Source organism: Triplophysa rosa, linkage group LG22 (genome assembly GCF_024868665.1).
Source record: "Triplophysa rosa linkage group LG22, Trosa_1v2, whole genome shotgun sequence".
In the NCBI taxonomy this organism is placed as follows: domain Eukaryota; kingdom Metazoa; phylum Chordata; class Actinopteri; order Cypriniformes; family Nemacheilidae; genus Triplophysa; species Triplophysa rosa.
The window spans coordinates 15,120,619-15,133,091 of NC_079911.1; the positions used below are offsets into that span (position 1 = coordinate 15,120,619).

General features: G+C 35.7%; 1 protein-coding gene across 2 annotated transcripts in view; it reads left to right on the plus strand.

Annotated features, from left to right (window-relative positions):
- Window positions 1-1,074: 1,074 nt before the first annotated feature.
- rxfp2a (relaxin family peptide receptor 2a) overlaps window positions 1,075-12,473 on the plus strand; it is a 37,329-nt gene continuing 25,930 nt past the window's right edge. Inside the window, exon 1 of one of the 2 annotated variants that reach the window (XM_057321674.1) lies at window positions 1,075-1,791. In XM_057321674.1, coding sequence (XP_057177657.1) covers window positions 1,656-1,791 — 136 coding nt within the window. In that variant the 5' untranslated portion in view covers window positions 1,075-1,655. The remainder of the gene's footprint in view (window positions 1,792-12,473) is intronic. The other variant, XM_057321675.1, reaches the window with a different exon arrangement.

Here is a 12,473-nt window from a genome sequence, read left to right on the forward strand (position 1 = left end):
TTGTTTTTAATCATTAAGATGCTCACAACCCGTTCATTAATGATAAAGGAGAATTGGCTGCAATGCCTATCTGTTATCTGACTTGCACTGACCAGCACTGAGAATCAATTGGTTGAGCTGGTGGTGCCAACCTTTCTTCTCACAGAAGTTTAGTCACAGCAGTGTGCCATTAATTACACTCCTTGGAGGGCTTTTGTAACTCCCCTTTCCTATATGTGAAAAAAGATATTGGCTTGGCTGTATGCAAGACTCTAAAAAAGAAAGATTCTAACAGTTTGTTTGTCAAGCTGAATGGTTCCACAAAGAACATTTAACATCCACAAAACCTTTATGTTGCATAAAAAGTTGTCAATAAAAGCGAAAAGGCCATGATGTAAGCATTGGTCCAGGAACAATTCCGTTTTTTTATATCTTATATATATTATTAAATCTTATATTCATTTAACGTTTTGAACAATCTCAAACAAGTTCTTCTGGACCAGCATTGTTTGGGTTTTCCAAAGTTGTCTATAGGCTATAAAAAGGTAATAAAAAAATTGTTTTAAGAACGTTTGAACCAGATTCTTTATCAAATTTATATGCAATATATGTAAATAGCTAGACCACATACACAAGTATTTATTATTTTATGTTTTTAATTTTATTTCACCTACAGTATAAACCATGCCGCATTTTTTATTCATTGTTGAAGGCTTTTACACTTCGACAGCTTGTTGGTTGATACAATTTTAACTGTTGTCGCGACAGCAACCCAACAGAGATTCAAACTCACGTAACTACAGCACAGCGTGTAAACTGTGTTTGTTCCGTCGATATACAGTATGTGCTGTATGTCCCTTTGGATTTATTTACGGCATTTACAGAAGAGTTAAACAGCGCATTACGGCAAAATATGGGTTAATATAGAAGACAAAAACTGATCAGCAGGAGCTACAATCAGCACACAGCACTCAGTCTAAAACCACCGCGTGACTCCCTCCTGCTTCTATTTCATGTAGCCCGTCGCATTAGTCATCATCAGATGCTGATTATAACTGATTACCGAGTTATTTAAATGTATTCATTATAATAATTGATAAAGCCGACCGATTTGTTCGCTAAATGGGTGTTTCATAAGGGCCAGGCTTTAAAATAAGCATTTCTTTAAAGGAAATTCACGAGTTGTCAGGTAGGGTTATAGAACTAGCAACCAGAGAACGTGTTGGGTTAGTAATAATTCTTAACCTAGGAACAAAACAACTTCGTTTACCTATTTACTAGACATTTAGCCTATATTCATTCTCAGGTGGTGACGGCTCAAATCCGCTTCTCGTTTTTGAACTCAGAAACATGAATCGAAACTCTCGCGAATGTGTAAAATGAAACGACGACCTCTGGCTTTTACTACGCAAGTGTTTGTGATCCCTAAAAAAAAGCGTCAATGACGAAATTCTCAATGAATCATGTCAGGCTGAGCTTTACCAGAAAGGACGGATCAAAAGAGTTCATCGAGCCTCTCGGTCCGCACCGAGCCCCGTCAGCTGCGCAGGTGACGGAAGGTGGCAAGTTGGACCTAAAGATCGATGCTTACATTCATCCCTGCGAAATCCCGCCTACGCGCATCTTCCTTTGGAGACGGTCTGATTTGGGAATAGCCCTTTTGGCGTCGGTCATGTATGCTTTTGCAGTATCGCCGTGAGCGGAACAGAGACAGAGGCTTGATCATGAAATTCTTCAGATATCCTTCAAACGCTCTCCTGGAATTAATCATCATTATTCTTCTCATTCCCAACTCCAGGCTGGAAACCGAAGGTAAAACACTTTCGTTCAAATGAAATTACCGGCGGTGTTATTTGGATGTGAATGTGAAATTTTAAACGTTTTCCTACAGTTTAGTAGGAGAAAAATAATACTATAAGACTCTCTCTCTCTTTAAGGTCTGACAATAACTTTAGTAGAAAGCTTGTCATTATTCTATTGGGATGTTTTATTCGTATCTGTGATGTTTGTTTTTTATATCGTTGTAAATGCACAAGGAAATGAAATCAAGCGTGATAAGGCGCGTTTCTTTAGATAAGATCGTTCTACGTATACTGCCAATGTTCACGACACTATTTCAATGTTCTGCAAGTCCGCTCATAACTCCCAGAAGAAAACGCTCGTGTCAGACCTCCGAGGAACTTTTGACTCTTCATGCAGTACACTCTGTTCCTTGGCACCACAATAACTTACTTGTTTAACTACAGGCACTTTCAAACTTCATATAAGTTTAATGTCCGTAACAAAACGTGACTTCTCTTTCATAGTGAGGGATGGTGCTTTTTGTCTTCTCAGTTTTGGATAAAGTTTGAAAATGCATATGATATATCGCGATCGTTGGCCTTTTGAGCTGGAAACGGTGGACGGGTTCGCTCAGGTGGCTTCAATCGGCACATAGACTAAATTGAATTGCGTCCCAGCAGTGCGCACTGCGGTCTTTGGCACGGGTTGTCAATCAGAGGCTACAGTTTTTGAATAAAACGTTAGGCTACCTTGCTCGGCAAAAGTAGGAAAAAAAGTAAAGAATGCAAGCAAGAAGCGTAAATAATAAACATTCTGAGTGGATTTTACACATACAAGCACTTATATTGAATAAACAGATTTTGAGTCTAGAAAGACCATTATTTCTACATTCAAATATTTAATCGTAACGTCGTGCTTTTGTGTTATTTGAATTGGAACTTAGTTTTTGTCTAACTAACGTTTATTTATTTATTACATGGACTTTTATTCAGGCTTATTCATTTTTTTCAGGTTTATATTCATTCACTACTTTTTATTTACGCATTACAAGTTTATTAGTTACACTTTTGCAAACACGGTTTAGTCATTTGCAATCCAATTTTTTTGCAAAATCAAGATGGAATGTTTAGTCCCATTTCTGCTCTATTTGGTGTAATGCAATTCTTTTTAAAAGTTTTACTTAAAAAACCAAAAAACAATAAATAATACAAAATAGACCTTTTAATTTTTTTTTAATATTTACTTTTGATCAAACCCAGGAGGCCGCTTTTGTTAAATATGACGTATTGTTTCGCTTTTGTTTGTGGAACAATAAAATTGATAACTTGTCAAATTTATTTATAAGCATGTACATTACCACATATGCAAAAAAATGCAAAATGCAAAAAGACTTCATCTTAGACTCCAAACATTAGTCATATACAATTTTCCCTTGTTTAATGCACCGTGTCAAGCTCAAATTGTACTCATTGTGAAGGTGGTTTGTTTATCTTGTTTTTAACTGGAGCTGTGTAAAGCCCACATCTCACAGATATTGGGTTACACAAGCTATATAAGCTGTCAGAAGGAGGTGAAATAAGGTGGATCAAGCAAACAAAAGCAGGGGATCTAGAGCCACGGTGTAGAAAGATTTAATATCAGAGGCCTAATAAGAAATGAACTGAATGCCGTGTCTAACCAGCAGGCAGAACCTCATTTATTACTCAAACAGAATTTTAATATAGATTATTATGGGGGGGACCATTTTTGGTTCCACAAAGATCCATTCATCTCTTTCTTACCTTTTCATAATCGGAAGAACCTTTTTTCGCCCCAAAGAACCTTTTGTGAAACAGAAAGGTTCTTCGGATGTTAAAGATTCTTTATGGAACCATTTAGAGAAAAAAAGGTTCTTCTATGGCACCTTTATTTTTAATAGTATCAAAAAAATCAAGTGCATGCATGAAAAATCTGAAAAAAGTAACTTGAATAAATACATTATAAAGTTTCATTATGTTAATATGGCATCAGCCCATAATGTTCTAAAGGCTCTACCTTCTTTTGCTTAACATATTGCCTTCTAGATTTTTTAAAGCACAACTTCCGTATGTTCTAGAAAATAAAAAGTTCTTTGTGGAACTTTCTTCAATCGTTCTTCTTTTATCGCATCGTAACGTAAAACTCTGTTTGGATAAACTTGGAAACTCAGTGTGTGAGAGCGTAAGAATATTTTCCCCCAGCACAGGATTTGGGTTATTTGCTCAAAGACGAAACATTTCCCATGGACTTTAATAGTTAGTCGCAAAATCTGTTCGGGATTTATCACAAACCCATCCTGATATCAGCATCTGACCAGATTTATTCTTTTGATTGAGAGCAGAGAAATCCATTTGTTCTAGTGGGAGATATTCACTGGGTAATCTGACGCTGCACTTTTGAAAGGCGATGTCAAAAACCTGTGCTGCCAATGAGATGACAGGCTGACTGCAAATGAAGTGATGCAGGAGCCCTGTTTAATTAGTTGTTCATTAGATGTACATCAAGGCTCAGTTATGACTTAATCAACATCAAGTTCTGCTCCCACAAGCCCCTGCACTATTAAACTCCTGCTTATAGCTAGGCTATACGTCGCCTCCAGGCATGCTTGCATTCGATTTTGAGGCGTTAAGGTAATGATCCTTTATGAAACCATATAAACAGATCCACAGTGTTGTGTGGCCCTCATTTGTATTGAGATTATGTGAGACAGGAGTGACAGCTGCTCATTTCACTGCGACAGGCTTTAACAAATGAACACCTGGCATCACGGGCAGGGGCCCAGGCTCTTTTCCCGCACCTATGTTGCGTTATGCCGCTGCATGTCGAGCTTATCACTATACCTCTGTTTTTACTTGCATGTTTCTTATTACCTATTTGGGACACGGTCGTTTTTCTAATTCTTACCTAGGCTTTGCATTGTATGTGGTTTGCTCTGGATGTGATTACACGGCGCACATTTCTGCAAGCAACTTTACGATTATGTATTATAAATAAGGCAGTTTTAAGAACTTACCAGACACATGCTGTCCATTATGTTTTTAGAGTCGTTAGGCAGTTTTTTTCTCTATTAGTGTTTACATTATTACATTGTCTACATTAGTTTTTTGTCTCTTTCTGTGTGTGGTGGTGTTGTGAACACTTTGTTCTTGAAATGAATTTACATTTCTGATGGAGATAAGATTTCTAAATTGATTTAATCTGTGCATTATAAATATGAGACTGTTGTATTATAGAATCCACTAATTGGAAAACAATGAAACGAAATGCGTCAGCCCTCCTACAGAAAATGATCCAGAACTGGTTGGCCAGTATCTCATTCCATTACACAGTATGATTGCCTGGCAACATCACCTTAAAAAAAAACTTTCGCCATTGTCATGTTCAGTTGAGCCTCTTTCCAGATGTTAGTGTCACAGTTAGTTTGTGTTCCTAGTTAGTTTGAGTCACCCATGAAACCACAAACCCTATAGCATTTTTATGTTTTCTGCGCATTTAAAAAAATGGTTGCTTTACATTGTTTGGTCATTGTTTGTTGTATCATCATCAAAGCATGCTTGTCATATGCGAGCCAGTCTGTGAAAAACAGACAAAAGTCTCTCATTATGAGATGACATGCATCAAAGTTTGGTTATAACCATTAATTTCACTATGAGTTCAATTTTTTGCCTTTCAGTCATTTTCATACAATCTTCTTTACATTATGTTGGATGATTTTATGTAGAAAACCGTAAATCACATCAAAAAAACTATTTTAGCTTGGTTTTCACAGGCCGCATGGGTCACATAGGCGTCACATAGGCTATGTGCTTTTTGTTTACGTTGTGTTGTCATGTCATCAGATTAGATGCCTGTTCTGTGCTGCTTCTTAATTTGTTCCCGTTTCAGTCTTGATCCCCTGATACACACACGTCACCAGGATGTTTATTCCATGTGTTCATTTTAACCCGGAAGCCATTTTTTTTGGTGAGCGTTTGCTCATCTGCAGTACATTGCTCAAAAATTCCTCGTAGAAGGACATTCAGCAGATGTTGGTGATTAAGAATGTTTTCGAATCTGGTTATTTTAAGATGTTAATCAGATGTTTGTACACAAAAATGAAACATTAAACAGAAGCTTATGCTTTTTAGATGTGGCACTTTTTTGTTACAAATGCCTATAGGAGCAGTTCCCAAACTTTTTTTAGGGTCTAAAATTCGAATTAATCATGCAACATCCCAACTCTACTGCCATGGGATTTACAGATCGTAGAAATTCAATTGATTTTATTGATAGGGGAAATGATTTTCACGAATACGTTTAACTTACACTTCCGATGCATGTTTTTGTAAAAAGCCGTTAGTCTATTATTTTATTTTAATTTAATATCACAATAACTTTCAAATATTGTTGCTGTCCTTCGGAAACCTTGGATGTCCAAATTCGCTTTTTCTGGGAAGGGGAAAAACAGATTTACTTGTTGAATGATTAAATAGGCTACTGTGTTGTCAAAGTTGACAAGCACTTTTTAATACTTTTTATTAGAAAGATATACACAAAACCCAGTAACAGACATAAAGGGTGACTAGTAATAATGATTTATGACAAAAAGTAAAAATCACATTTTTTAAAAAGGTTTCAGAAAGACAGCAGCAATATGTTATTTCTGTTGTTATTTTAATACATTTTAAGTCCATAATTTTGTTTTCTTTATTTCTTTTTAAAAATTTTGTTCTCTGTTGTTTATTGCATTTTTATATTATTTTGCTTCAAAGTTTGTAATGGTGTGGTTCACCACTGAGCTGGTTTAGGTTTGTTTTAAAAATCTCTATTGAAAAACGGAACACTTGTGCAAGCAAACTGGCTTAAGAAGCAGGGGGCATGTGACCTTTTGATGAAAAATTAAGCCATAGTAACACTGATTGACATCTTGAAGTGGCTAACAGGGTCATACCATAACACATCCTGACACTTGAATATATAATATGTAATGGGAAATTTAATCAATTCCATTATTCAATGCACTAAGCTTTCCAGTATAGTTTAAATGGGTGCAGATAAATCTGTTTTACAATGCCGCGCAAGAGGATTCACCTGTAAGTGTGTTGAGAGGGATGTATTTAGCTTCCTCTTAACAAAAGGCATGCTTCGCCCTCCTGGGAGATTTCAAATGTGCATCTGGGTTTTACAGTGCAAATGATTGCATTCATAGACGGGGAAAATTTGTTTTTTTTTCAGTTTAAAGTTTCCTGTAATAAAGATCAAATGCCACAAACTGAGAAATCCCGTAGATTAAATGTGTCAGAAATAAGTAGTGGTCCTCTGTGTTTTTTCTGGATCCCAGTACAGCTTTTAAAGTTTTCTTTTTCCCTGACCTTGGTGAAAGACCAGATTTCTGTTTGGAGTAATCCCAACACCTGGCATGTTTAGAAACACAGTTAAAAAGTTCTTGCTTTTTCTTACGAGTTTGTGAAAGAAGCCAGATTTGCAGGCCTCATTGGACCAGGTAGTCTGGCAAGTGGGATTACAGTTTTGTTATGTACAAGACAGAAGATAAGAGGGGAGGTGAAGAATTTATGGCACAGCTTAGTTTGCTCTCTTGGCTTTCATTGAGCGTGTGATTACGGTGTCTTAAAGGTTTAACTAAAAGTACACATTTTGTCATTATATACACTCAAATGTTGGGTTGTTTCAACCCCACATGCTTGGGTCAAATATAACCATATTCTGGGTTAATTTAACCCAACATTACACCCCAAATAAGATTCTCATTTCTTATTTTATGTCTCAACAAAAAGTTATACAATTTTAAATCCATTTGATTAAATGATGACAGAATTTGTATATTTACTCTAAATCAAAATTGTGTAATTTTTTACTCACCCACATGACGTTAAACATGTTTTAAGACCTCCTGAATGCGCATGCGTCAAAGTGCTCTCGTGAACGTGCACCATAGACTGACAAGACAGAGGAGAATATATCGATTAAAGTCGTTATTTTGGTTTGTTTTTCGCACATAAATTATTGTCCTCGCTTCAAAAAAATTCAGTTGAGCCATAATGAGCTGATGGACCAATTAAACAATGTCTTTAGTACTTTTCTGGACCTTGACAACACCTATAACCATGATGTCTATGAGGAGGTCTGGAAATCTCTCGGATGTCACCTAAAATATCTTTATATGTGTTCCGAAGACGCCGGGAGGTCTTAAAACATGTTGAACATTGGTGAGTTAAAAATAACATAATTTTGATTTAGAGATGAACTTTTCCTTTAAGGTAATCAATTGAAAGCTCATATCATGGCAATAAAACCCATTTACTCTTTCAGCCAAAGGTTGTCATGGGACTGTAATTAATTAAGTTTTGAAAATACTAAATAATGTCACCCCTGTTACATTGGGCGAAATGGTTCTGCTAATGATTATTGAGAGTTTAGGCAGACTTGACACAAAGTACACAAATGTTTTCATTTTCTCACTGTTGTTGGTCTCACAGTTTTCCATCTTACATGCCATTTTAGGGTTCTGATCTTCCTCCCACAGTTTTGACATCAAACACTGTGATTTTTGTTGAGTGCTCACAGACTCTTTCCAGGCTCAGAAATGTCTGAAAGACTCTATTCTGTTATTTGAAAAAGGTGAATGTGTTGACTTATTTGTATAGCCTACTTTAAAAGACATGCGTAATATAATTGCTGTATAAACTTCACATCTCTTGCCTTGATTTATGTTGTGCCCTTTGAGTTATTTTTGTCAATATTTGTTTTGCCTTCGTGTCTATTTTTAAATGTTCACAAATACACTGAATGCATTTTAGATGGATGTCAGAAGGATGTTCCACATCAGTAACAGCCATTAAGCCTGCAGCCAGGCAATAAAAAACATTTTATTGATAAAAACATTTTATTAATAAAGACATTTTATTGTAATTGGTTAAGTTTTCCATTAGGCTACTTCATCCGCTTTGACTGGTAAATAGCTGTGTTAAGCAGCCTGTTATTTGTGGGGTTTTAATAATCTTTAATAAATTTTTACCCATTTTACAGAATATAAGAAAAGAAATTGTTTGAGTTTGATAAATCGATATGAATGTCACTGTGATCTGATGTGTATATTAATTTCAGTTATTGTTTCGGAAATGTATCCACTTTTAATTTTGGGTTATTTCAACCCAATGTTGGGTCAAATATGGACAAAACCAACAGTTATGTTAAATTAACCCAGAATATGGTTATATTTGACCCAACAATGGGTTAAAACAACCCAGCATTTGGGGTTGAAACAACCCATCATAGGTTCATTTATAACCCAACTGTCCATGTTTGACCCAATGATGGGTTGAAATAACCCAACATTTTAGTAAATGTAATATCTCCTTAAAATAGGCAAACTAACACTCTAAGAAGAAAAGGTTTCAAAAATGAACCTTTTGAGGCTCCTGGAGATTGCAACTGTGGGGGAACTTTAAAGGTTAATTTTTTAACCTTTTTAAAAAGGTTCCAATTGGAACCCTCTCTTAAAGGTGCATTAAAGAACCAGTTCATTTTGGAACCCCTTTTTTAGTCACCATTTCAGTATTATTCTTATAATAATCTATAATCAATAATAATAATATTAATATTACACGTTATACTATAACACAATTTCATAACACGGACACAACACCACGATTCTCCGTTAAATATTTATTGCGTACATGCAAAAGTTTCAGACAACACAAAATTACAATACATTTTATTTAAAGGTCCAGTCAGTGAAATCTAGCAGCAAGGTTGCGAATTGCAACCAACTGCTCACTCCACCCCTCCCCCTCCCGTTCGAAACATTACGACGGCTGACAGAACATGGTGAATTATGCAAGGGTGTATAGATAGAAATAGCTCATTCTAAGGTAATAAAAACATAACGCTTCATTGTGTAAGCTCTTTATACACATCTGAAGACATAGTTATGTATATTATATTGCATTTCTGTCAATAGATCCTCCAAAAAATTACACACTGGACCTTTAACATCTGATTGTGATATGTATAACATTAACAAAGTAAAATAATGAAATAGGCCTATGAAATAAAGCAACCCCACCTCACTGCATATATACATTTATTTAAACAAACAAAAATGCCCATTTTAATCTATAATATGTGATCATTTACTAACCATCATATTCCAAACCCTCCTGACGTTCTTTCCTTAGCAAGTGAATGGTGAACAGAGAGAAAGTCCATAAACTGATGTATGCAGTGGAGAGCTGTGTAAATCCCAGTTTTATGATCCTTCAGTACTTCAGGGTGACAGTTTCAGGACCACAGTCTGTTTTTTGAAAAAGTGCAATAATAAGTAATACAAATACAACTCTAAAAAAACATTTAAAATTACCTTTTGCCTATCAGCTGCCACATACACTGATGTAGGCTTCACTGACACCTGAGACACCTGAGAAAGAAAAACAGACAAATTAATAAAATAACAATTAACTTTAACATCTTCAACTTCAAAAGATTTAGAGCTTAATGACATCTCACACAGTAGAGGGATATGTATCATCAGTAAACAAACATCAAGATGCCACAGCCTGAGGTAATGATAAGGATCATTCATTCATGTTCATATTGCTGTTATTTTTTAAAAATATATATATTTTAATGTTTTAGCATCATTGTTTCAAGAAACTATAATAAATAAATCCCCTTAAAACTCACAAAGACTCTTGTGTTTTTGTGTTACTTTCATCATGTTGCCCTGTTTTTGGTTTTATCTGTGTCGCTGTCTGTCCTCTCCTGTTAGTTGCCCTGAGGAGCGTCAGGTTGCCGCTCCTTAAGGAGGGGCTTCTGTCGTGGTTCTGCCACAAGACCAAGAAAGACATGACAAGAGAGGCAGAACCATGACAGAACCTCATGTTTCATGTGGAGGGAGGTAATTTTGGCCCTTATGGCTTGACATACTCTCTCCGGTCTCTTCTCTGTTCCCGCCCTCTCGTCTCCTCATTATTGCTCGTTTATTGTTTCATGCCCCACAGCTGTCCCCCTCTTGATTTGATCTCAGTTTTTAACGTTAAACAAATAAATCTTCATTTACATTCAGTACTTACGCTCTGATTGTTGTCCCTATTGTGTTGCTAGAAATGCGGTTCATCCATTTTGTAGGTGTGTTGTCACCTGCGTTAGCATCTTTCCCCTTTCAGTGATCTATGTTTATAGTTTCTCTACTTAAAAGAAAGTGAGTGGGTGAAATAATTAATACAAATGTTGACTTTGTAGCTCTACACATCTCTCTTTTGACTGTCCTAAATAGAAAAAAGGTCACTTTGAAATCGGTTAACAGCTTCTGTATTTTAATGTACAGTAACCACATCTTAACTTTAATGTTGCATTTAATGTTACATCTCTTCTAAGAGTGATTGACTCTCCTACTAATAAGAAAGAAAAATAACATATATGACATTTGTAATGTCTCATTATGTATAATGTATCCCTTATAGGCATAAATTAAACAGAGCAAATTGAAACTTTTGCTTAAGTCTCCTGCATCTCAGATGTGGAGAAAACGACCAAGAAATCTCACAAATGTCTCCATTAGATTGTAAGAGATTTGAACAAACTGATTTCAAACACAAACTGAGCTCAGATTTGTCAAGTCTGCAATCAAATGTCAATATTAATAATGATTTCCATATGAACTTGAATATTTCTTGAATATTTTCCCAAATCCAGAGTGTTTTACAATCTGCATTCATGTTACATTTTCAGGAGAAATAATCGGGGACTACGCTGATACTTAAATGAAACACAACTGAGACCTCCATCAAATCTCCTGAGCTAATGGCTACAAAAATGTTCCTCTGTTAGTTTTCATTTAGGATCAGCTTTGTCTGAGATGTTTCTCTAAAATACGTTGAGATAAATAAAAACAAGCATAACTCGGATTATTAGGTCTTGAAAATTAGTGTGGGCTGCAGAGCTTGAAGACATTTGATTTGAAGAAAAATCATTATTTGACACATAAAGACAACATTTATACAAAACTGCCATGCAGTGAAAAGCTCTACATGTCTTGTTGCTCATGGGAGCATGTGGAAAAGAGAGAGAGAAAAACCATTCTGAAAAATATAGAGAAAAGAACAGACAAACAAAAAGCTAATACTGACTTTTACGATAGCAGATGTGGCTTGTCTTTTCCTTAGTCCTGTTATTGCAAAAAAAACAACTTGTACTAAAAATAGTGTTCCAAGCGAAGTTGTTATTCATTATTAGCGTGTGGCGTGATCGGCCTGTTCTTGACCTGAGGCTGTATAGTATGGTGATGATTTTATGCTGTTTATGTGCTTAAAGGTTACTTCTTTATTGATTTTGTGTGTCTGTGCTTTAAGCATCTCATACAGCTTTCCAAATGAAAAGAAATTAATTTAAAAGATAAAGATATCATGAGCGAGATAACAGTAGAGATGTCTGCCTCCCGAAAATAACCCATTTCAGACCCTAAAGTTTCTTTTACATTTAATAGGCATAACAGTGACATGTGACTATAGTTGAGATACACCAATAACAGCCAATTGTTTTTGAAAAGCTATACATTTTCTGACATCTTTTTCATTCAGCGCGTATTTGAAATCAATTACTAGCTCCAAAAATGACATGCACTATAGAGACAATGTGACAAATAGCCTCAAACAGAACTGCATTTTTCTTGTACACAAGGCTGTCAGGAAGGTCAT